Genomic DNA, 26,350 nt, shown 5'->3' on the forward strand with positions numbered 1-26,350 from the left:
CTGGGGTGGACTTATTGAAAAACTGTTGCTGGAATTTATCTGTTCAGTTCTTGTGCATCTTTGAGAAAGAAAAATGCCAATTTTCAGCCTGAAAATTAACTTCCATGACCTGTCAGCAGTAGTAGAATGAATCTTGGAGAATCAGGAACAATTGGATCATGTTTACATAGGAGTTTTACATGGTAAAGATGTATTGGTTTTCATCACAAAATTGGAAGCTCATCTGAGTTCTTGCTAGTGACACCACAGTCTGATACCATAGTGACAGCACAGTCTGTGGGGGTAAAAGGTGATTCCATAAGCCTCTGGAATGATGGAGTGTGGAAAGCTGGATACTGTTGGAGATAAAAACACTGCAGGTAGCCTTCAGCCCACTGGAGGTGGGTACCTATTAAATGAGGTTCTTGTTGGTGGAGATAATTGGATTTTCCTATCCTCATCAAGGCCAGACTTGGTCTTACATTGGAAATTATTATTTGCTTCCGGTGTGACAAAGTCATTGTTACTGTTAGATGTTTCTCAGGTGCAGGCCAAGTGCCTACTGCAGAGCATTTTGGTAGTAGGAAGTGACCCCACATTTGCTTCGATATGACAAAGAGTGCCATCTAGTGGTAAAGTATAACTGTGAGCGAATTTATCCTTTGAACATACCCTGTTCTCAACCTTTCCGCAGATGTGGATCCTGTATGGAAAGGGATTAAATACCTTAATAAATATGCTTGCTCAGAAGTTGTCATTGCCTAGATTCAAGGTCTGGGAAAATGAAACTGGTGGAACTCTACCAGCCTGAGTCTTTCAATATTTCCAAGTTTTGCTCATAAAAGAAGGGAGAGGTGGGAGGGCAGGAAGTTTGGGCTGTGCATTGGTAGATCTCTTATACACACCAGATAGATTTATCTATCTGATTAATTGAAGAAGATTAAACAAAATGAAATTTCTATTCCTCAGAGTTTAACTTGGGAAATGTGTGTGGGCAGGGGAGCTAGTGTTGTGTATTGAAACCCAATCAGAATGGAGAAAGAATTGTACATTTCAGTTGTCTTCACATCAGAATGTAGGCGCATCAGTGGTAAATAGAGAATACATAGGAAAAGGTTAGAGGAAACAAACTGGCGGTCCATTGGAAGAGGCTGTTTGCCTGTCTGGAAGTTGCATTCACATAGCAAACACACTTTTTTTTTTTTAACCTCAATATACCCAATAAATAAATATATACTAAGGCAGATGCTGATAAACTAATCTCCATCTCAGTAGAGGATGACTGAAAAAAAAATGAGAAGGGCAATAACAACAGCTAAAATTTATTAAGAAATTATGATGTATTCAAATCTAAATCAAGTGCTTTGTGTGCATTTTCTCATTAAATTCCTATGCTAATCCTTTTAGGTTAAGTCCTCTTATTATCTTCATTTTACAGTTGAAGAAAGGCAAGCTCATCTTTCCTGAGAACACAGAGGCGCTAAGTTAGTAGTGCCAGTATTTGAATTCTGTTCTTGCTGATCCCAAAATTTGCTTTGTGCTAAAAATGTCACAAGAATTTTTATCACTTCCTGGTGAGATATTGACCATCCTGCTTTGTTTGTCCTTAGCTAAATCCCATTAAGATCAATTGGATTTCAGTTAGAGCTCAGTAGGTTATAACACAGATGGTTGAACCATCTTTGCTCTTTTCCAGTGTACACATATATTGGAACACTTTAATTTTCTTGTGATTGTTTCTTCTCAGAGGCAATTCAGCAGTTTGAATCTTCACTATGCTATTGTCCTAATATAGACTAAAATAAATAATGAAGCACTTGTTTGAGTATTTCCTAGTGGATTTTTGTAATAATACCATACCACTTTCATTTTATGACAAGGAGATGGAAAACCAAGGAAGGTCAAGAGATATACTAAGTTATGGAGAACATCTGGGGTAAAATGCTTTTGTACATATTTTTTCCTAGGATTTAAAAATGTGTGTTCTAGATGGGCCTCCTCCTCAAGTTAATCTCATGTATTTGTTTGGAATGTTAGGATCTACATCAACTCAGAGAAATTTCTTATTTGTGTGTTTTACATATATTCTAAAGTCTTACGCTTGTGTTACTTTGTCTTTTTCTATCACCCCCTTAAAGAAATATGATAAAGGATTTCTATTTGAAAATTCTAGAATTGCTCTTGTATTTTCATCTCTAACGTCTTTGCTTCAAAGCCTCATTTCTTAGCCACTGGTCAGAGAATGAGAACCAGCTCATGGAAGATGCCCAGGTCACTTTTATGTAAACCTGGCTGAAGGGCTCTTACTAAGAGTTGATTTCTTGTAATTGGGCCTGAAAGATCCAAAACAGTTTCTGACAGGGTGGAAGAAGTTGGCAGTCTTTGCCTTAGTAGTCATGAGTACAGAGTACTTGGAGACAAGTAAGTTGTCCCAGCCATCGATTAAACATTCTGTTCCAAACAGAAGGATGATACCATATTAAGAATTAAGAATTCTATTCCCATAGTTTATTACATCAACATTTTTAGGGAGAAAAAAATCATATGATAATATCAATAGATACTAAAAGAGGCAGTTGAGAAAGCTGAACAACCATCTAAATAAATAAATAGGTATATAATTAAGTAACTAACTAAATAAATAAATCTGATAGGAAATCTAGAGAACTACATATTTAAGGTAGGAGCAGGAAAGATAGTACTCAAAAAGAATACACAAGAAAAGAAAAATGACCTTGCTTATACATAAAACTTTCAAAACTTTTCTATGAAAAAACACCATAAGCAAATTTATTTAAAAAATTGATTTGGATTCAAAAAGACACATGCACCCCAATGTTCACTGCAGCACTATTTACAATAGCCAGGTCATTGAAGCAACCTAAGTGCCCATCGACAGACAAATGGATAAAGAAGATGTGGTACATATATACAATGGAGTATTACTCAACCATAAAAAGGGACGAAATTGGGTCATTTGTAGAGATGTGGATGGACCTAGAGACTGTCATACAGAGTGAAGTAAGTCAGAAAGAGAAAAACAAATATCGTATATTAATGCATATATGTGGAACCTAGAAAAATGGTACAGATGAACGGGTTAGCAAGTCAGAAATAGAGACACAGATGCAGAGAACAAACGTATGGACACCAAGGGGGGGAAAAGTGGTAGAGGGGTGGTGGTGGTGGGATGAATTGGGAGATTGGGATTGACATGAATACACTGATGTGTATAAAATAGATAACTAATAAGAACCTGATGTATAAAAAATAAATAAAATAAAATTCAAAAATTCAAAAAAAATTAAAAATAAATTTGATTTGGAGTGGAATTGCATTTTTGAAGGCAGAGGTTTAATACAGTGAGCTATTTAAAATCAGGAACAAGGGAACAATCATAGCAAAATAGACAAAAAATGTAGAGAAACCATTCACAAAACAAAAATCCAACAGCTATTGGATATATGCAATGATGCTCAAAGTCACTAGTGGATGAGGAAACTCAGTAGATTAGCAGCTTTTAGATTGGCCAAAATTAAAACAAAACAAAATAATTGCTATTGTTGGCTGGGATATGAGCAAAGAAGTACCATCACACATTGCTGGTAGAAATATGAATTTTACAGTGTTTTAGAAAGCACCTTGACAATATCAATTAAAATTAAAAATGTGTTTCTGCACTCCATCTTGAGAATCTATCACATAGAAATAAAACCACTACCTAACAAACAAACAAACATGCTTATTTTAACATTATTTTTCTTTGGAAAAACTGAGAAACAAAGTAAACATTAATCAGTAGAGGAATATTATGGTCTATTCATATCACAAAATACTATGTACCGCTTAAAATAATGAATTAGAGCTATACTAGTTAGCTTGAAGGAATTTCCATGAATTAATCCTTCTTGAGTGAAGAAAGCAAAATATGCATGGTACGATGTCATTTTTATAAAACAAAAATAAGCATTATCAAAATTATTTATTGAACACTCATCTATCTGCAAGACACACTCATAGAGATTAGTGCACTGAGAAAAAGAAGTGAATTATTGATATTTTGAATATACAGGACAAATGTATAAAAAAAGAAGCAATAATATAATGTAACTTAGACCTGCTTTAAAAATAAGTGATATATATAGAGTGCTATGGTTTCCAATGAGTTGTTATAAAAGGTTCTGCAGTCCATATGTAGATCAAGAATTATTTATCCATTGAAACATGTCACTGATATGAGTCTTAGTTTCCTATAATAATAATCATGATAGCATCAGGTATTGGTGGAAAGAGAAAGTAAGATAAGTAAAGTGCTCGGCACAGTGCCTGGCACAGAATGAATGTACATTAAATGACGGCTGTTATTCTCATTGTTATTGTTTTTTTAAGTGCTGAGATTATACATTTTTTGAAAGAATGTCAGAGGTGACGTGCCCTCCTCACCACATATCAGCAGGAACATGCTATCAATATGACTTATCCCCAGTGCTGTTAACCTTAATCACCTGGCCAAGGTAGTATTTGTCAGGTTTCTCCACTCACTATAAAGTAACTTTCCTCCCATCCACCTTCTGCAACCTATTTTTTGAAAGCATATATCTAAGTCCAGCTCACACTGGGGGAGGGAATGGGGAGGAATGGAGGAATTCAACTTTTTTCTTGGAGGTGGGAGTATCAACATAAATTATTAAGAATTATTAGATATTTTCTCCCCTTTTATTCAATCATTTATTTATATCAATATGTACTTATAGATATTTCTTTCCTACATATTTCTTTCCTACTATGAGTTATAATCTAAGACTACATTATTCTGTTGTTGTTGCTGAAATTATTCCAGCATTAGACTTTGGGAGCTTTTTCAGGTTGGTTCCTGAGTCTCTTTAACGTTACTTTACCCTTTCAGGTTTTTTTGTTTTTTTGTTTTGTTTTGTTTTTTGTGGTACGCAGGCCTCTCACTGTTGCGGCCTCTCCCATTGCGGAGCACAGGCTCTGGAGGCGCAGGCTCAGCAGCCATGGCTCACGGGCCCAGCTGCTCCGCGGAACTACATACATAATCACAAAAATAGTGGCACATAGAATTTTCTACCTACTCTTATGCAACTTCTGGTCTCTTTGAAAGCAATCCTGGTAGCTGCAGTTATTTCTAGAAGTTCTCCTAGGATATCTCACTTGTGCTCATAAATACACCGTTCTAAGCTGCAACATAGAAATTTCGCCCCCCTCCCACCCACCCCCTTGCAGTGCTGTCTGCTGTTGTCACTCCAAAGCTCAGGAAGCCTGATGGAGGTGTCTTGCTGCTGCTATTGCCACTAGCACCTGTCCAGGCCATGGTGTGTGGATTCCATATGGGCCTAAGCCAACCTGCTGAAGGGAAAAGCCCATCGCTCTCCTGGCCTTGTAACCCAGTTCCCTTAATCTCAGAGCACTGATACCCTGTTCTCTCAGTATCCCGAGAACATGGTATAGGAAAATAGCTTTTTCAGCTCCATTATTTTCTCATTTGAGTCTTCCTTTCACAAGGCTATAGGCCAGAATCTCTTTGGCGGGGTGGGAGGGTGGGGAAGAAGGGAGTGCAGAGTCAAGGCAAAATCATCTTAGCAAGAGGTAGCTCAGAGCACATGAAACCACTCATCCCTGCCAACAGCCATCATCTTATTGGACCAAGATGAAAATATTCAGCTCACTCTTCTCATATTAAGAATTTTTTTCCCCAAGAAGATTTCTTGGTCTTTCTTTGCAGAGAGATCTCTAGAGGATTTATTCAGCCAGTCTTCATGGACGTAACTCTGTTTGAAATACTCAGATGCACAAAACTTGGGTTCAAATTTGTACCCTTGCAACATATAAGCATCAAATGTAACTACTTAAATACGTCCTTTATTGTTTGTCATCTAGGACTATATTTTTGCTTTGTATTCACTATGATAATCTTCTGGTGGGCAGGGCCATTATACCGCATTAGGTAGATACTTTCATTTTTTAAACTAAATGTCTATGAGTAGCATAATAATTGCAATTGTTTGTTTGTTTGTTTTTTTAATTGTTTCTGGATTAGGAAATGAAGACCCAGAAAGGTCTCAGCTAGTGCCTTTTATATCACCTCATAGCCCTTAGCAAGAACCTGAACAAATAGGACTCAATAGTACTCAATGACCTAAATGTGTATTTTATGTTCTAACACAGTCAGTGTTTGTTTTCTTTCCAAGTTGCTCTACAAAGATTCATTTTGAAGCACTGACAGGAAGTAGCCAATAGTGTAGAAGAATACAATATATAACCTTGAGTGGGTCATGGAAATGGCATGAAAAATCATAAAATGGACTTGTGAACATAAAAACATAGAGATGGTTTAAAAGAAAACAGAGGACAAAAGCTTACTTTGAGCCTTTGAGGAAAATTTAGTATCCCTTTTCTGAAAATACAGCCTATTAAATGAATATTAACCATATTATCTATTTTTATTTGATTATTTTCCCAAGTTGAAATCATTTATTCAAATTATTGACTATCAACAAAGATCTAACTTCTGATTATTCATTATCTACAATAAAAATGACTTTCTACCGTATATCCCAATCTAGAAACTTGAACATCTCTAATACTGTTATTTTACATAAATAATATCTTCTGTCATAAATATGGATAAGCGAAAAGAACTAAAGCTAAATTATAATTCCAACCACTGTGAATATTTTGGTATTTAATACTGTACATGGTTTCCTATGCATATAACTTTTTTAAAAACTGGGATCACATTGTAGATACTGCTTTGTAGCCTGTTTTTCTATTTAAAGCTGATTGTAACATATAAGGGTTTAATAAAATATGTTTCTATGACATATTTTAAAGACCTTGGTTGAAGTTGCTTTCCTCTAGAGAGGTTTTTTCATTTGTTCTTGGGGCCCAACAAACTCTAAATTTATTTAAGGTATTTTGGACCACACAGGTGACATAAACCAGGGCATCAAACAATGGTGGCTTTGAGGCTCTGCTCCATCTACCCAGCCTCATGGAAAAGGGAAAGGTTCCTTGCTGTCCTCTTCTTTGAAGTTTTCTCTTCTCTTCCCTTGCCTTCATTTTCCTGCCCTTCTCTCTCTCTCTCTCTCTTTCTCCTTCTCTCTCTTTATTTTGTGATATTATCCCACCTACTCTGATGTGTAGCCCTCTGGGGCCCCACACTCCGCTGTGATCTCATGCCGGGCTTCCCATTTTGAGTGAACCTTATGCTTTACCTCCTGACCCCACTCCCCTCACAAGGCTGAAGCTCAGATATCCAGGGCTCAGCAGAAAACCTCAGAAAAAAAAACTGGCTTTAGCACTCAAATATTCACTAAGGTTACTGATTTTACTTTTTTTGGCCTTTGCATTTTCTTCCTTCTCTGCCAATTTAGCAATGCAGTTAAAATACACTTAATATTTTATTCAGGATTTGAGTTGTTTTAATCAAAAAGATTTTTCTCTGAATCTGTTCTGCCATATGACAAAAATGAAGGTCGAGAATACTTACTTTGAAGGGTTAAAAATATATCATGTATACTTACATTTTTATCCTTCCTAAAATTAATGATCCTTTATTTAATTGAAATATTTATGAAATTATATATTATGCAATTTAGGATTCTGCTCCCAGTCCCACTTCCGGTCACCAACTAAGATTCTGGTCGCCAATTCCAATGTGTGAGTTTTGTTTTTTCCCATGTCAACAAGCAATTCTCTGACACTAGCTGGGTGTCCTACAATTTTACTCAATTCTGACACAATCCACCTGGAGAGAGAATCAGATGCCAGTCAGATCTCCCAGGTTAAGTGCTCCATCCCAGGAGACTGTCCCCCACTTCAGATGCCAATTACAAGTAGTAGGTTATCAAGTTATCCACAACTTGTGTCCAACTTGGCTACAAATCAGAGGTTCCCATAACTCCCTCCTCAGGTTTTATCAATTTGCTAGAGAAGCTCACAGAACTCAGGGAAACATTTACTTATATTTACCATTTTATTAAAGGATAGGATAAAGGATACCAACGAATAGCCAGTTGAAGAGATAAGTGGGGTGAGATCTGGGAGAGTCCTGTACTTCTGTTTTCTGTCCCTGTGGCATCACCCTTCCGGTCCAAGGATGTTTTCATCCACCTGGAAGCTTTCTAAACCCCGTACCACTGGGATTTTTATTGAGGCTTTATCACATAGGCATGGTGGACCATTAACTCCATTTCTAGCCCCTGTCCCTCCCTGGAGAAGTGTTGGTGGGAGGGGGCTAAAAGTTCCAAGCTTTTAATCATGGCTTGGTCTTTCTGGTGACCAGCCCCCATCCAGTAGCCCACCCAGAGTCACCTCATTAGAACAAAAGATGCTCCCAGTGCTGTTATCACTTAGGAAATTGTAAGCGTTTTAAGAGTTCTGTGCCAGGAACTGGGGACAGAGACCAATATATATACATTTGCTATTATCTCACACAATTATTAGTGATTTCTTTATAAAGCCTATATATATTATAACTTCATAGTGTAAATAATAATAATACAGCAACTATATTTTGAATACTTAATGAATTGTCAGGCACATATCTTTATTTTTAACTAATAGACTTTATGTTTTTGAGGAATTTTAGGTTTGCAGAAATACTAGTGGAAAGTACAGGGTGTTCCCATATACCCCCTCACCTGCAACCCCTTCCTCCTGTTGCCTATTATTAACACCTTGCATTAGTGTGGTATATTTTATAATTGATGGGTCAATATTAATACATTATTCTTACACATATATCTCTTGACATATGTTTTTGGATCCTTTTAACAACCAGACAGGATAGATATTATCCCTGTTTCAAAAATAAGGAAACTAAGATTGAGTATTAAATTTGGATTCACTCACAAATGTATAAGAACAAGAGCTTGGACCATTATATTCACTTTTTCTTCTATTTTACCTACTTTGAGTAATCCTGTATTTCAGCTATTCTCTGCCTGATGAAATATATGGTTGGTATTGCATATTATCAAAAAAATTGCAGTAGGAAATCATTTAGTCCTAAGATCTCACCTTTAGAACTAACACACTTATCTTGTATAACTACTATATTGGGACATCAATTGGTGATTGCCTTTCCCTGTGATTACACCTGCAATGATAATTACTAATACTAATTATTTCATAAATATTCGGAATGTAGTCTAATTTAGTTTTTTTATTATAAGCCTTGCTCTTTTTCTAATGGCAATATAGATAAACCTGAAAACAACAATGCCCTGCTTCTCCTTTGACAACACATCAAGTCATTCATTTTCTGTTAGTAATGAGGATTGTTCTTCTCACAACTTTAACTGTTTTTTGTAGTTGGTTATGTTTTTGTTTAATAACAACAATAGGTCTTAAAAGGCAAAGTATATGACCATATCTGTAAATTAGTACTGTCTAAAATGGTGTCTGCAGTAAATCTATGTTTTTTATTTATTTGAAGGCATTTTATACATAAAGATGAATCAAGTACAAGCCATCTATAAAAATAGTGCTTTGTATTGATTTGAATATCAGTACCAGAACTGATTCCATTGTAATGCAAAAATTTTCAATGCTGTTGTTCTTATGGTCAAACATATGTTGCATCTAATTTATTTATTTCAAGTATGCTGTAGATTGGTGGAATCCAGATTCTGCCATCCTTCCTCTCAACTCTTTGGTCCAACAGTAATTCTTGCTGAATCTCGTGGTATGATATATAATGTATCTCAATACACCTGAAGGAAATGTGCCCAAGTCAAATCTTTGTTTTAGCACAACCATAACTGATTTCCTATAATATTTTAAAATTATTTCAAAAGCATGATACATTGTGTCATATAATTTAAAATTTATTAATGTAATTATATATTTTGTCTTACAGTCAGTGGACATCCAATACTCAAAAGAGCTAACATCCAGATTGTTGGGAACCTGGTGGCCGGATCTATGAGAGAAAGCAAAATGAGACAACAGTATTCGTCATGAGAAGTAAGATAGTATTTTCAATACAATGTTGAAACCTTAAGAGTTGAACCTATCTACCCAAAGACATAGATTAACATAGGCCATGGATTAATTCTGTATCAACAGGAAAAAAGGACAAGCATCTTTGCACATCCAAAGAACTTCAACAAGTCAGTCTATAATTACTAAATATCTTTGGATGAACCATTCATTGGACCTTTTTTTATAAACGACATCTCTTTTATCGTAATGAAGTTGAAATCACATAGTATCAAGAATTCCTTTCATTGGACTTAAATTTGGTTTGTTGCAGTACCAATAAATGCCATAAAGAAATGTTAAGATTCTTATTTCTAGAACCTCACATTTTTTTGGAAATGGTTTCTCAAAATGTGTTTTAAAATATTTTATTAGTGTAGTCATCATATTATGTTTTCCCTATTCTTATTGCTCACTTTAAAGTGAAGAACTGAAAGTTAATATATAGTATTCCTGAATTACCTACCTTAGTTCAGAAAAGATTTGAAGCACAGTGGCTAACACCAGTCTCTAAAGAATCTTGAATTTAATTTTATCTATCCATCATTCATCCATCCATCCATCCAACCATCTAACCAGCATTCATCCCTCTCTCCCTCCCTTCCTCCCTCCATCTATGAATGAGATTGTAGAAATAATAGTAGAGGGAACAGAATCCATGCACAGCACAGTGACTTGATATGAATAAAGAGGCAGGAAATACATGACAGGTGTTCCATTTTCTCAATTCTTGCCCTGATCTATTACCTCTGTAATAGACACTTTGGTTTTAAAAAAAAAATCTCTCAGACTACTTCATGAACTGTAAATATGGAAGGTACTAGAATGAAATTTTTAGAAGGCTAATTACAAGAATCATGTTAAGTCAGGGCCTCACCAAAACCAGAACCAAGATGGACTAAAAAACATGCTGATACCCTATTCAGAAAATGTTAGCAGTAAAACGTTTGATAGGGGGGAAAAGTGATTGGCTAAAAGTGACTGACTAAAATATAGAGGTTAGCTTATCTGTGAAATTAAATGATCTGTATTATCCCAGTTGATAATTGAGAGAGCCTGATTTTAAAGAAAAACATTTTATTTCAGTACTGAAAAAAAGCTGGAAAATGCGCAGTTAAATAAAGGGAAAAAAGTCACACATGAGTTGAGTCCCAGCATGATAACAGATCAGAAGCCTGCTCCTTTTTATAGCATTATTAGGATAAAAATTTCACTAGATTTCTGCCTTCAATATTCCAGAGAATTGGGAGCAAAAGCATAGAATATAATGAAATGCATTTATAAACTAAAACACAAGATTTCCTAATGAGTGTTGTGTAATGAGTGCCACTATTTCAAATGGCAAATGTATTTATAAGAGAAAACAATTAATATAAAAACAATATCAAAATTACCTTATAACAATAAAATATAAAAATTAAGTTATGATTATGACAATCGGGGGCAGGACACAGAAGAAATTTATTTTTCCTTTAAAAAAAAAGTGTGATTGTTCTTGTCTCATATTTTCTAGATTTGACTATTCTTCTTGATTTTTTAGCAAACTGAGGTAGGGCTCCTGAATGTCTTTTAGAGGTGTGATCCTACATTAAGTTCAGTGACATGTCACTCTAGACCTGTAGAAGACAGTGTAAGGTCAGTGAAAAAAGCCTTCACTTTTCAATAGTCAGTTTCTATATAAAAATTGGCAGTTGGTGCTCATCAAAGAACAAGAAATATTGGATATGCTCGAAATGTCCATTGTGTTTTTGAGCCAACTACCTGATGGAAGTCATCACTTATATGTAAATGAACTGTCAATGGCTTGCCACTGTTGGCAATCACTGGACTGTGAAGGGTATGTCTTAATAAGAACCGAAGCTCTTCACAGACTTTGATTTACTGGAAATAAATTAGAAAAGTCCTCTGAGACTACAAAGGACACTTGTTTCAGATAAAACGTCTAGACAGTAGCAATATATTTAGGGCTTTTATTATAGCAAAACTGCAAATTAGAATGGAGTGGTGAGAAAGTTCCTGTGACCCAGCTGAGTTCTACAACGCTGCTTCTGACTAGAGTAATACAATCTTTAAAATAGCTAAGCCAAATTAAATAAAAGTGCATTAAGAAAAAGAAAGCAGAAACAACAAAAGGTCAAGACTTAGCTTTCTTACATCTTTTAAATGATCTGTCTTATGTCTTACATTTTCTTATAAATTGATATTTTTCTAAATAAATGCAGCTATTAGAATAATTGAAAGCCAAACTTCTATGATCCTGCAACATGGACTACTTTTCAGAAAATTCAGATTTAAGGTAATTTTTCCTTGTTGATTCATTCCTTTCCCCAACTTCCATTCTAGAACACAAAATTGAAATACTGAATTCCTTGACACTATTAATATTTTTATTAATGTTGTTAATAACAAAAATATATTAAATTTGCAAAATGCTTTAGAATTTGCAGTATACTTTCACACAAATGTGAATTACGGAAACTCTGTGTTAAAAATGATAAGACAATCTAAGTGATTTCATGAAGTGGACAGTCTCCATTTGGAGAACTGCAAAATGGGGTGGAAGACAGGAAACTTTTATAGGATAAAAAAATAAAGAAAAAGGAAGAGAAAAATAGAAAATGTCTGATTGGCTGGGGCCACACAGGCAACCTTGTTTGGGTGAAAAGGAACATGGAAATAAGTGTAGAGCCCAGAGTTGGCTTGGTGTTTGGGGATTGGCTGATGGGATTTACTGTGTTTCTGGTCAAGTGGAACATGTAAGGGACGCAGAAGTTATCTAAATTTTGGTTTGCTGTTGTGGCACCCTGAGTAGCAGCAGCTCTATCTTGGGCCTATTTCAACAATAGGTAGACCAAATTTTTATATTAACTGCTTTCTCCCAAAGCATATTATGTTCAAAGAAGTATATAATTCCAGGTAGGTTAATAGCTTTGAAAAACAATCCCCCAAATCCCATTAGCTTAAATAATAACTTCTTTTCTGCTCACTTCACAATCCAATGTGAGCCAGCAGGTACTGCCCCATGCACTCTTTTAGACATTCAGGCTTTTTTCATCTTAATAGCTTTGACATGCTTTAGGGCCTGTACTGTAGTCTTCACAGCCAGGCTGTAGATTAAAAAAAGAGTGTGGAGAAAGCATACCCACTTCTTATCTACTTCAGTCTGAACTTGGAACATATCACTTCTACTCACATTCTACTAGAGAGAATTTGTTACCTGGTTCCATCTAAATGCAAGGGGCCTAGGAAGTGTAATCTAGTTTTACATCCTGAAAGAGAATATGCCACTTTAAGGCATAGGGAGTAAATTGCACTCCTCGTTAGTTTAGGGAACAGGAAAAATTTCAAATGCCTTCACTTGAATGGTCATCATTCTGGTTTAAAATATTCTTATAAGGAGTCTGGATCAAGATGACAGTATTGGAAGATCTTGAGCTCACCTCCTCTGATAGCCCACCAAAATTACAGCTACTGATAGAGCAGCTATCTCTAAGAATGATCTGAAGACTAGCAGAAAGGATTTTCCACAACTAAAGATATAAAGAAGGGGCCACAATGAAATGGGTGTGAGGGGTGTAGACATGGTCTACTTAAGACCAGACCATCAGCATAATGACTCGCTGCTGGAGGGATAACATAACCATGGAGGTCCTCTCCAAGGAACGATGGATCCATGCCCCACATTGGGCTCCCAATCCCAGGGTCCTGAACTGGGAAGACAAGCCTTTAAAAGTCTGGCTTTGAAAGCCCGTGGAGCTTTGGGTCAGGAGAGCCAGAGGGCTTTAGGAAACCAAGACTCCACTCTTAAAGTGGGCACATAACCACTCACTTGCTCCGAGTCCCAGTGCAGAGGCAGCAGTTTGAAAGGTGCCTGGATCAGACCCATTTAATGATCTTTGAGAGCCTCCTGGTGAGGCAGGAGGTAGCTGGGACTCCCCCTGCGAACTGAGAAGCTGATGACAGCCAGCTAACAGCATACTCAACAGTGAAAAGCTGAAAGCATTTCCTCAAAGATCAGGATTAAGACAAGGATGCCACTCTGGCCACATTTATTGTTATTTTATTAATATAGTATTGGAAGTCCTAGCCACACAGATAAGAAAAAGAAATAAAGGCATCCAAGTTGGAAAGGAAGATGTAAAACTGTCAGTATTTGCAGGTGACATGATACTACTATATATAGAATATCCTAAAGATTTCACAAAAAACTGTTAGAGCTAATCAATGAATTCAGTAAAGTTGCAGGTTGCAAAATTAATATACAGAAATCTGGTGCTTTTTTATACACTAATAATATATGAGCAGAAAGAGAAGTTAAGAAAACAATCCCATTTACAATTACATCAAATAGAATAAAATACTAGGGAATAACCAAGGAAGTGAAAGACCTATACTCTGAAAACTATAAGACATTGATGAAATAAAATTGCAGGTAATACAAATAAATAGAAATATCAATATATACTGTGCTCAGGGACTGGAAAAATTTATAGTGTTAAAATGTCTAGACTACCCAAGGAGACCTACGGATTCCGTCTTCTCAGGCGAGGGAAACAAAAGGAAAAATAAAACAAAAATAAACAAATAGGACTACATCAAACTTAAAAGCTTTTGCACAGTAAAGGAAACCATCAACAAAACGAAAAGGCAACTTACTGAATGGGAAAATGTATTTGCAACTGATATATCCAATAAAGGATTAATATCCAAAATATGCAAGGAACACAAAGCAATCAGATTAAAAAAATGAGCAGAGGACTTGAACAAACATTTTTCCAAAGAAGACATACAGATGGCTATGAAAAGATGCTCAATATCACTAATTATCAGGGAGATGCAAATCAAAACCACAATGAGATATCAACTCACACCTGTCAGAGTGGCTATTATCAAAAAGACAAGAAATAACAATCATTAGTAAGGCTGTGGAGAAAAGGAAACCCTTGTGCACTGTTGGTGGGAATGTAAATTGCTGTAGCCACCATGAAAAACAGTATGGAGTTTCCTCAAAAAACTAAAAATACAGCTACCATATGACCCTACAATTCCAAATCGAGGTATGTATCCAAAGAAGCGAAAACACTAATTTGAAAAGATATATGCACCCCTATTTTTATTGTGGCATTATTCACAATAGCCAAGATACGGAAGCAATCTAAATTTCCATTGGTCTTAACAATATATTTTATGATCTGTCTTCTCAGGCAAGGGAAAGAAAAGGAAAAATAAACAAATAGGACTATATCAAATTTAAAAGCTTTTGCACAGTAAAGGAAACCATCAACAAAACGAAAAGGCAACTTACGGAATGGGAAAACATTTGCAAATGATATATCCAATAAAGGATTAATATATACATATATATATATCATATATATAAAATGAAATATTACTCAGGCATAAAAAAGAATGAAATCTTGCCTTTTGCAACAACATGAATGGATCTAGAGTGTATTATGATAAGCAAAATAAGTCAGACAAAGACAAATACCATATAATTTCAATTATATGCGGAATGTAAAAATCAAAACAGGTGAACAACAAAAAACCCAAAACAGAAACAGACTCATAGATACAGAGAACAAACTGGTAGTTGCTAGAGGGGAAGGAGGTGGAGGAATGGACGAAATAGGTTAAAGGGATTAAGAGATACAAACTTCCAGCCATAAAATAAATCAGTCACAGGGATGTAATGTACAGCATAGGGAATATAGTCAACAACATTGCAATAACTTTGTATGGTGACAGATGGTTACTAGACTTATTGTGGTGATTATTTCGTAAAGTATATAAATGTCAAACCACTGTGTGGTATACCTGAAACTAATATAATATTGTAGGTCAACTATACTTCAATAAAAAAATACCAGCAAAAATAATTTATTATAAAAATATTAAAATAATCCAGTCTTTTTTAGTATTTTAGCATTTTGATGCTAATTCCCTCCCTCATACAATTCATCAAGAATCCTGAAACATCTAGCATCAATTTAAAGGGAAACCATTTTTCTTTTTTATTTCTGACATTTGTGCTTTTCTTTCTAGAAATTGAAGAACTTCGGGTTTTATTTTTGTTATTCAAATAAATAATTTTCAATAATATGTTGATAAGAATCATCTTTTTATATTAAAAAAACTTATTTCCAGTTTGAGAAGCAGTCTATCAAAAATTAATGCTTGCAGAGCAATAGAGGGAGACTTTTCTATATAAATAATCAAGAAAAGAAAGGATAATAAAATGGTACTAAGACAAGACTGACTTACCATCTCAGAAGTAATTCTTTTTATTTCAATGGCAAGAATATTGAGGAATTAAAAAAAGCCCCATTTTTAAAGTATTTTTAAACAACTAAGAGGAAAGAAAAAGAGAAAACTTAAAGAAACAAAATTCTAAATAGGTTTGCTGAAAGTTTTGAACACATGTGCTAACTTGGGTACATTCCCTTGGGTATCTCTTTCTGGAATAAATGCTTGAAACTTTCAAGTTTGGGGGTTATTAAACAAATTCCACTTTGGACTTCTATTTGTGTTCTTCCAATTATTTTTAAAAGTCTCTGCACATTTTACTAGTTTTCCATATTGTAAAACATACATTTACAATGTAACAATAATAATAATAATGCATGCTATATTTTCAGCCTCCTCCATACAAAATTTTGCTTAGGAAATGAGCTATGTAGGGATAAAAGGTGAGCACAGAGCATTGACCCTACTAGAATACTTCATGGCAGTGTCCTGGCCTTGATCAGCGGGTATGGTGTAGCTTTCTGATTCAGAGTTTCCTAATTTTGTTAAGCCAGTTCCTGAGGTGATACAAGGGGTGATTCATGGAACTCCTGCCATCTGTTTTTTCTGCCATCCCAACAGTTTTTTTAGTTGTCTATATCTCTTAATAAATCTCTTCCTGATTAATATAGCTGGTGTTGCCATGTCATCTTCAACTGAGAAGCAAGTACATATGTTGAATTATCAAATATATTCCTTTTTTCATTGAGGTATAGTTGATTTACTATATTATATTAGTTCCAGGTGTACAACATAGTGATTCAAATTTTTATAGATCATACTCTGTTTAAAGTTATTATAAAATATTGGCTATATTGCCTGTGCTGTACAGAATATAAAGTCCTTGTTGGATCCTGCCTCCCAGGCTAGCCAATGCAAAGTCTTTGAGGTAAAGAACCAAAGAATTAGAATTTTTTAAAGTTTCTTATGTAAAAATACTTTACCAGTTCTCCTTTTTGTCACAATACTTCTTGGATTTGTCCCTTTCTTTTTCACTCTCACATTCATTCTGCTAGGTCAGAACCTTATCAGTTCTAATCTAGACTACTTAATATGTCTCAGAATTTTCTCAAATATGGATGTCCCATTCACCAATCCATCTAGCAATGTATGGCCTTCCCACTCAAGTCCCTTGTCCATGAATTTCCAGACCCTCAGATGAAGTTCAGTTTTTACCTTTGCATTCTATGCTCTTGCAACACACCTTCACCTTCTTGCCCAATCTACAGACCACCCAAGGAAAGACATCTTCCTGCCCTAGTTCATGGCACCTCTTCCATTTTCTCCTCATCCACACAAGGTTTAGCTAGTCTTCTCAGCAACCAATCCTAGAATTACCTTAAAACCTTTCCCAGAAAACTGTCATCCTTAGTCCTTTTTTTTCTCTTCTGCCAGAGTGAATTTGCACCATTTATTTGTGTTCTTGATGATGTTATTTTGCACCAATTTATACTGGTCTCAACCAGTTGTTTCATGTGCATGACTTTTAACTCACCAGAAAAAAGAAAAAAAGATCCCTGAGAGCAAGGATTATGCCATTATACCTAAACATAGCACACATTTTTGAGAAATGCTCATTTTATTAAGAGGGTTTTAAACTAGACTGCTCAATCAAACAGAAGAGGCTACCAAGGGTTTTACCAAGACATGAAAGGCACCAGTCTGTAATTATATAGCGAATGCTTGAAAAAATACAGACAGAAGCAGGTCACAAAAAAGCTAATGAAAAAATGTATCATCCAAACGGAAACAATTGTGAGAGTAAAGATGGTATTAAACATAGCTAAAATTATTTATTTTTTTAATGAACTAATTTTATTGTATCGGTGGATCTATAAAATAAGTCAATTGAAGCTCTTTTCAAAGATAAAATTCTTTTTTAAAAAATGAAAACAACCTTCATCTATATGCCTTAATGTAACATAGCAAAACATCTTTTTAGTGATTATTTGAACAATAAAAATGACAAGCAGAATGTTTGTTCTTGTTATTAATTCACATTTTTAAATCACATACTTTAATGAATTACATAGCTGTTTAATGCCATGACATTTGTATCTTTCTCAAATATGGTATCACTTTAATTTTTTCATAAAATTGTCTGAAGTATTCTTCTAAATTGCATTTTATGTTTAACAGATTTAAAATTGACACTTTCCATTGAATGTTCTCCATAGATTATATTATTTGGAATTGAGAAAACATTCTTTTTATATGTGCTGAGGTAAACTCAGAGCAAATTCTGCTAAGTGGAGAATATTCTCAATTGTAAATTTTTTGTATTGATGTATATAAATATTTCAACCCAAATATTTTTACCGTATAAAAAATTAATAAGCAGAAATCTCAATTACATAGAGTCAGGAGGCCAGAGGGGGAGCTCTTGTTCCCTGTGATAATAGCAGAGCCCAACAGGAAGAAAAAAAGACTCCTCTTCTTTCCTGTCAAGGACTCACCCAATGAAAAGCCATGGACTCTGTGTTTACTATAGCCCTCCCAACTCCCTTTTCCCCTCTATAAAAGAGTTCTTCTTCCCTTGTGAGGTCTTGTGCATGGCTCGCCATGGTTGCAGACCCCAAACCCATGGTTGCAATTTTCTGCTGATTCCAAATAAATCCGTCTTTGCTGGAGAAATATCTGGCAGTCTATTTATTTCAGGTCAACAACAGATAATCACATTTAGCCTCCAGTTAGAGACCATTCTTTAATATTTTTACATGGAAAAAGTGTATCACCTATGTTCTCAGTATGATTTTTTGAATGTTTTATTAACTTCAGATTGTGCAAAATTATGCACAATTGTTAATTTCACTGCATTCCGTAACATAACTTATCCAATTAAATATTAAAACTCCAATAACATTGTTTTCCTACTAAAGATACTCCAAAGTGAAACTATAGAATTTTAGAATTAAATCTTATATATCATTTAAGCTACTATTGTCTAATTTGCTCACTGCGTCTCTTGCTTTTATATGGATAAGTATCAGATATGAATAAAAACCAGTCTTCCTGTTCACTAGTATTGTTTTTCAGTAATTGCAATGCAATAAAATCTTTAAAAAATGGCATTTTGTCAACTCCCGTTATTGATTATTTTTAGGAAAGATTTCATATTGAGGGCTTCCCTGGTGGCACAGTGGTTGAGAGTCCACCTGCCGACGCAGGGGACATGGGTTTGTGCCCCGGTCCAGGAAGATCCCACATGCCGCGGAGCAGCTAGGCCCCTGAGCCATGGCCGCTGAGCCTGCGCGTCCGGAGCCTGTGCTCCGCAACGGGAGAGGCCACAACAGTGAGAGGCCCGCGTACCTCAAAAAAAAAAAAAAAAAAAGATTTCATATTGATTCTGAAGAAAATAACCCGCAAATACAGAGGACTCACAAAAAGTTTATTAGTAAAGTAGTTTAAAGAAAAAACACTTCTAAAATGGGCAGCAAAGAGAAAAAGTGCATACTGCTATGCAGAAGTATTGCTTCATTTTCAATGTCCTCTTCATCCTGCAAACTTTGTATCAATCGTATAGTTATTCTAGGGCTTCCCTGGTGGCGCAGTGGTTGAGAGTCCGCCTGCCGATGCAGGGGACGCGGGTTCGTGCCCTGGTCCGGGAAGATCCCACATGCCGCGGAGCGGCAGGGCCCGTGAGCCATGGCCGCTGGGCCTGCGCCTCCGGAGCCTGTGCTCCGCAGCGGGAGAGGCCACAACAGCGAAAGGCCCATGTACCGCAAAAAAAAAAAAAAAAAAAAAAAAAAATAGTATAGTTATTCTAACTCTGGTTACAAATGTGTGTGTATGTGTTTCTGTGTGTGTGATATTTAGCAACTGCAGTTTCTATTTCAGAATACTGCAGCTTGTTTGTATGCAATTATGAATTCTCTGTGTACTACAACCAATTCTAAGAATATTTCTGCCCCAAATATTTCTTAATATTGTAAGAACATTTTTTTACCATAATCCCATTCTTTAAAATATATATATTTTTTATTTATTTATTTGCCTGCGCCGGGTCTTAGTTGCAGCAGGCAGGATCTTTGTTGCTGCGTGCAGGCTCATGATTGCAGCATGCGGGATCTAGTTCCCTGACCAGGGATCAAACCCAGGCCCCCTGCATTGGGAGTGCAGACTCTTAAGCACTGGACCACCAGGGAAGCCCCCATAATCCCATTCTTAACAAAATTTATATTGATATTACTACTGCAAAAACAAAAATTTTATTTTCAACGTTGAACTTTTTAACTGAATTTACAGAAACATTTATAAAAATATCAGATTTCTCACCTTTCAAAGAATGAAATTTCAAAAACCTTTACTTTAATGCCATGAAGTATATGAAAAAAATTATATCATTATTAGACTTACCTTAATTGATATCTTTGTAGGATCTGATGATATTAATATAATATGGTTTGTGTAATTATTTTCTGCTAATAGAGTTAGTACATTAATAACTATCATTTAACTTGGAAATTATTAAAAGAAAACTTTGAATTGAAAATAAGCAAAAATCCAGTTAGTAATTAAACCAGTGTTATACTTCACAGAATTATACTTAATGGCATCTTCTGAATCTACATTTTAAGTCATCATCTTTGGGCATGGTCTTCTTAAAATAACTACTGGAAAATTTTATTATTCATTTTTTCAAGAAATAAATTTAGTTCTTAATTTTTAATTGAATGTAGACATTGTTTCCTTGAGTTCATGGCTACTAGAAAGTGTTTGTTACAAAATTAATATGTTACCATTACAAGATATGGGCTAATGATTCTGAAACTATTTTACACTTGTACTAGGCTTGGACAAAGAAGTAAATATGTTTCAGATAATGAAACCTAAGACTCTCACTTTCTGAGAAGTTACAAATAAAGTGTAATTTTTTAGAATAAAATTTTCTAAATGCTAGAATGAACTCTAATAATACTATTGGATTTTAACCCCAAAATTAAAACAAAATCAAAACAAAACAAAAAATTCCATGAGTTCATAATACACATAAATGATTGAAAAAAATAAGAGAAAATGTTATCAAAATAAATGTAAATTATAAAGCCACTGTGCGAGACTATTTCGATTACACCCTATGTTTGATTACTGACTGTTCAGCATCCATTTCCTCTACGTATTCCATATACATCTAACCTGTAATTTGCCATATTTCCTATGGACCCCACAAACTCAAAATCTGGAAGTTCTGTGCATCTTGTGAACTGGGAGAGGGGCAATAGCACAACTGTCTGGTACATCATGTGGCCGGCAGAGGCAGCAGCATCAAATACATCTCCCACTTGGTTGTGGGAATCCTTCTGTAATGTATATGTACAGGCATACCTCGTTTTATTGCACTTCACAGATACTGCTTTTTTTTTTTTTTTTTTTACAAACTGAAGGTTTGTGGCAACGCTGCATGGAGCAAGGCTCTATAGGCACCATTTTTTCAACAGCATTTGCTCACTTCGTGTCAGGTTCACATTTTTGCAATTCTCGTAATCTTTCAAACTTTTTCATTATTATTATAATTATTATGGTGACCTGTGATCAATGGTCTTTGATGTTACTATTGTAATTGTTTTGGGGAGAAGCAAACTGCACCCATATAAGACGGCGAACTTAATTGATAAATGTTGTGTGTGTTCTGACTGCTCCACCAACTGACTGTTCCCCTGTCTCTATCCCTTTCCTGAGACCTCCCTATTCCCTGAGACACAACAACATTGAAATTAGGGTAATTAATAATCCTACAATTGCCTCTAAGTGTTCAAGTTAAAGGAAAAGTTGAGTGTTTCCCACCTTAAATCAAAAGCTAGAAATAATCAAGTTTAGTGAGGAAGACATGTCAAACCTAAGAAAGGCTGAAAGCTAGGCTTCTTGCACCAAATAGTTAGCCAAGTTGTGAATGCAAAGGAAAAGGTTTTGAAGAAAACTTAAAGTACTACTGCAGTGAACACACAAATGATAAGAAAACAAAACAGCCCTATTGCTGATATGGAGAGAGATTTAGTGGCCTGGATAGAAGACCAAAGCAGCCACAACATTCCCTTAAGCTGAAGCCTAATGCAGAGCAAGACCCTAACTCTATTCAATTCTATGAAGGTTGAGAGAGGTGAGGAAGCTGCAGAAGAAAAGCCTGAAGCTAGCAGAGTTGGTTCATGAGGTTTAAGGAAAGATGCCATCTCCATAACATGACAATGCAAGGTTATCCAGCAAGTTATCCAGTAGGTCTAGCTAAGATAATGAAGGAAAGTGGATGCACTAAAAAACAGATTTTCAATGTAGATGAAACAGTCTTATATTGGAAGATGCCAACTAGAACTTTCATAGCTAACGAGGAGAAGTCAGCACCTGGCTTCAAAGCTTCAAAGGACAGGCTGACTCTCTTGTTAGAGGCTAATGCAGCTGGTGACTTTAAGTTGAAGCCAATGCTCACTTACCATTCTGAAAATCCTAGGGCCCTTAAGAATCATGCTAAATCTACTCTACCTCTGCTCTATAAATAGAACAACAAAGTCTGGATGATAGCACATCTGTTTACAACATGGTTTACTGAATATTTAGAACTCCAATGTTGAGATCTACTGCTCAAAAAAAGAAAAAAAAAAGGATTCCTTTCAAAATATTCCTGCTCAATGACAGTGCACCTGGTCACTCAAGAGCACTGATGGAAATGGACAATGAGATTAATTTTGCTTTCATGCCTGCCAACACAGCATCCATTCTGCAGCCCATGGATCAAGGAATAATGTTGACTTTCGAGTCTTATTATTTAAGAAGTACATTTCGTAAGGCTATAGCTGTCATAAATAGTGTGATTCCTCTGATGGATCTAGGCAAAGTAAACTGGAAATCTTCTGGAAAGGATTCACCATTCTAGATGTCATTAAGGACATTTGTGATTCCTGGAAAGAGGTCAAAATATCAACATTAACAAGAGTTTGGAAGAAGTTGATTCCAATTCTCATTGATGACTTTGAGGGGTTCAAGACTTTAGTGGAGGAAGTAACTGCAGATATAGTGGAAATAGAACTAGAATTAGAAGTGGAGCCTGAAGATGTGACCAAATTTCTCCAAGAGATGTTAAAACATTAAGTGTTGAGGAGTTGCTTCTTATGGATGAGCGAAGAAAGTAGTTACTTGCAATGGAATGTACTCCTGGTGAAGATGCTGTGAAGATTGTTGAAATGACAACAAAGGATTTAGAATATTACATTGAACTTAGTTGATGAAGCAGTGTCAGGGTTTGAGAGGATTGACTCCAATTTTATTTATTTATTTTTTAAAAGTTAATTTAATTTAATTTTTTTATTGGAGTATAATTGCTTTACAGTGTCATGTTAGTTTCTGCCACACAGCGAAGTGAATCAGCCATATGTATACATATATCCCCTCCCTCTTGGACCCCCCTTCCTCTCCCCCCATCCCACCCAACTAGGCCATCACAGAGCACCGAGCTGAGCTCCCTGTGCTATACAGCACGTTCCCACTAGCTATTTTACACATGGTAGTGTATTTATTTGACTCCAATTTTAAAAGAAGTCCTACTGTGGGTAAAATGTTATCAAACAGCACTGCATATTGCAGAGAAACTGTTTGTGAAAGGAAGAGTCAACTGATGTGGCAAACCTCATTGTTGTCTTATTTTAAGAAATGGTCACAGCAGCCCCAGCCTTCAGCAACCATCACCCTGATCAGTCAGCAGCCACCAGCATGGAGGCAAGACCCTCCACCAACAAAAAGATTACAACTTGCAGAAGGCTCAGATGATGGTTAGCACTTTTAGCAATAAAGTATTTTAAAATTAAGTATGTACATTGTTGTTTAGGCATAATGCTTTTGCACACTTAATAGACTATAATATTGTGTAAACCTAACTTTTTTTTTTAATGAAGACTTGAACCATTCCTATTTGAAGATAACAATGCTCCTCAACTCTTTTACTATATATATATATATATATATATATATATATATAAATTTTACTTATTTTTGACTGCGTTGGGTCTTCGTTGCCCCGCATGGGCTTTACCCTAGTTGCAGGAGCGGGGTCTACTCTTCGTTGCAGTGTACGGGCTTCTCATTGCCGTGGCTTTTCTTGTTGTGGAGTGCAGGCTCTAGGTGTGCGGGCTCAGTAGTTGTGGTGCACAGGCTTAGTTGCTCTGCAGCATTTGGGATCTTCCCAGACCAGGGCTCGAACCCGTGTCCCCTGCATTGGCAGGAGGATTCTTAACCATTGTGCCTCCAGGGAAGCCCAAAACCTAACTTTTATATGCACTGGGAAACCAAAAAATTCATGTGATTCCCTTTATTTCAATATTTGTTTTATTGCGGTTGTCTGGAACCAAACCTGCAATATCTTCAAGGCATGCCTGTATATCAAATCATCATGTCATACACTTTATATATATTACATTTTAGTCAATTATACCTCAATAAAGCTGGGAAAAATACTATTAAAAGCTAGGATATTGCTAAAATAAATGAATGGAGGTTAATTTACATTTCTATTCCTAAGACAAATGGTAAGAGCTTCCATCTTGATGAGAGTCCTTAGTAAATAAAAATATGCTTAAATAAAAAAAATATATTCCCCAGTGTAACCGGAGACCAAAAGAAGTTTGCTGTCTCTAGCTGCTCTTGTTGGTACACACTTTGTTTTATCAGTGGTTATTCTGCATGTTGTTCTTTAATGGAAGGCATAAGATGTATTACTTATGAAAAGTTTTGGGAAAAGGGAGGTGGGTTATTGAAGACTGATTTCCTGAATTAAGCTCCTGTTGAATGGAAACTGTTCATTGCACGTATAGATCACATATTACTAGATGAAAACTATGATAGAAGCTGGACATACACAGAGGCATGTTACCAAACTAATTCTGGCTTATTTTTAATGTAATTATTAAAATTAATACTTTGTTAAAAAATAAAACAATCTGGGGAAAATGCTAACCAGATTGGAAGCTGGGGCAATAGCTATAAGCCAGCACTGTTTTCAAGGAAAACAGAATTGTCTGTTAATGCCTTTAGCAAGGAGCACTTTCAAATTTTCCATAGTCTTTACTACATCTTTTTATTCTGCAAAATGGTTTTATCAATTAATTTGGGTAGAACTGACATCTTTATAATATTCTCATTCATAATCATGGTAATTCAGGTAAGATAAGGAAAAGTACCCTTAATAGCTCTTAGCTGTTAACTGGCTTGTGATGGTTAGACGGTGGTGACTATAATGTCACAGAATCCATCAGATAAGGCCCCTGAGACTGTGATGGAGTAAGACTAAAACAAGGCCATGATCTAATGACACAGAAGAAAACAAAAGCACCATGCTAGCCACAAAGATGACCAACCATGCCCTTCCCAGCTAACATGAGTGAGTGTTGCTTCTTTGCCAGTTACAGAATGAGCTCCACCCTGTTCCTCTCACCTCTTAAAGTTGTTAAGATCTTCAGTAACCTGTAATCTTTAAGCAATTACCTTTGTTTTCTCACATCATCCAGTCCAGAGCAGTCCCTCACTTCCTTAAGCCCTCTCCAAATCATCCACACAAGCCCAAATCCTATCAGAAGCTCCCCATACACATCCTTATCTTACTGAGATACCCCACTGTTCCCCATGGCATGCAGTTCTCCCCACTGAGTCAAGTAATCTGTAGAATTGATGACAGGTCAATTTGAAGACAAGTGTTCCTGATGGTCTTTGTCTTCTGGACAGTGATACAGGTCTTCTATGTCCTTAAATAATAATTTGAATTTGGGGATTGTTATGCACTGAATTGTGTCCTCCAAAAGATACGTTGAAGTCTTCACCCCCAGTACCCAGAATGTGACTTTATTTGCAAAGAAGATTGTTACAGATGTAATTAGTTAAGATGAGCTCATACAGGTATGGAGTGGGACCCTGATAGAATATGTGGTCTTTATAAGAAGATGACCATGGACCATATGAAGACACAGACACGCAGGGAAAGCACCACAATTAAGATGGAGGCAAAGGTTGGAGTCCTGCGTCTCCAAACCAAGGAGCCCCTGAGGCTACCAGAAACTGGAAGAGGCAAGGAAGGATCCCTTAGAGGGTTTAAAGAAAGTATAGC

General features: G+C 35.9%; 1 protein-coding gene across 1 annotated transcript in view; it reads left to right on the plus strand.

Annotated features, from left to right (window-relative positions):
* Window positions 1-9,966, plus strand: part of IQCM (IQ motif containing M) — a gene marked incomplete at both ends in the record, with an annotated part of 348,083 nt that extends 338,117 nt beyond the window's left edge. Inside the window, one exon of the mRNA XM_082838169.1 lies at window positions 9,863-9,966. Coding sequence (XP_082694295.1) covers window positions 9,863-9,966 — 104 coding nt within the window. The remainder of the gene's footprint in view (window positions 1-9,862) is intronic.
* Between the last annotated feature and the right edge of the window lie 16,384 nt (window positions 9,967-26,350).

Source organism: Leucopleurus acutus (genome assembly GCF_964270905.1).
Source record: "Leucopleurus acutus genome assembly, chromosome: 4".
Classification (NCBI taxonomy): Eukaryota; Metazoa; Chordata; class Mammalia; order Artiodactyla; family Delphinidae; genus Leucopleurus; species Leucopleurus acutus.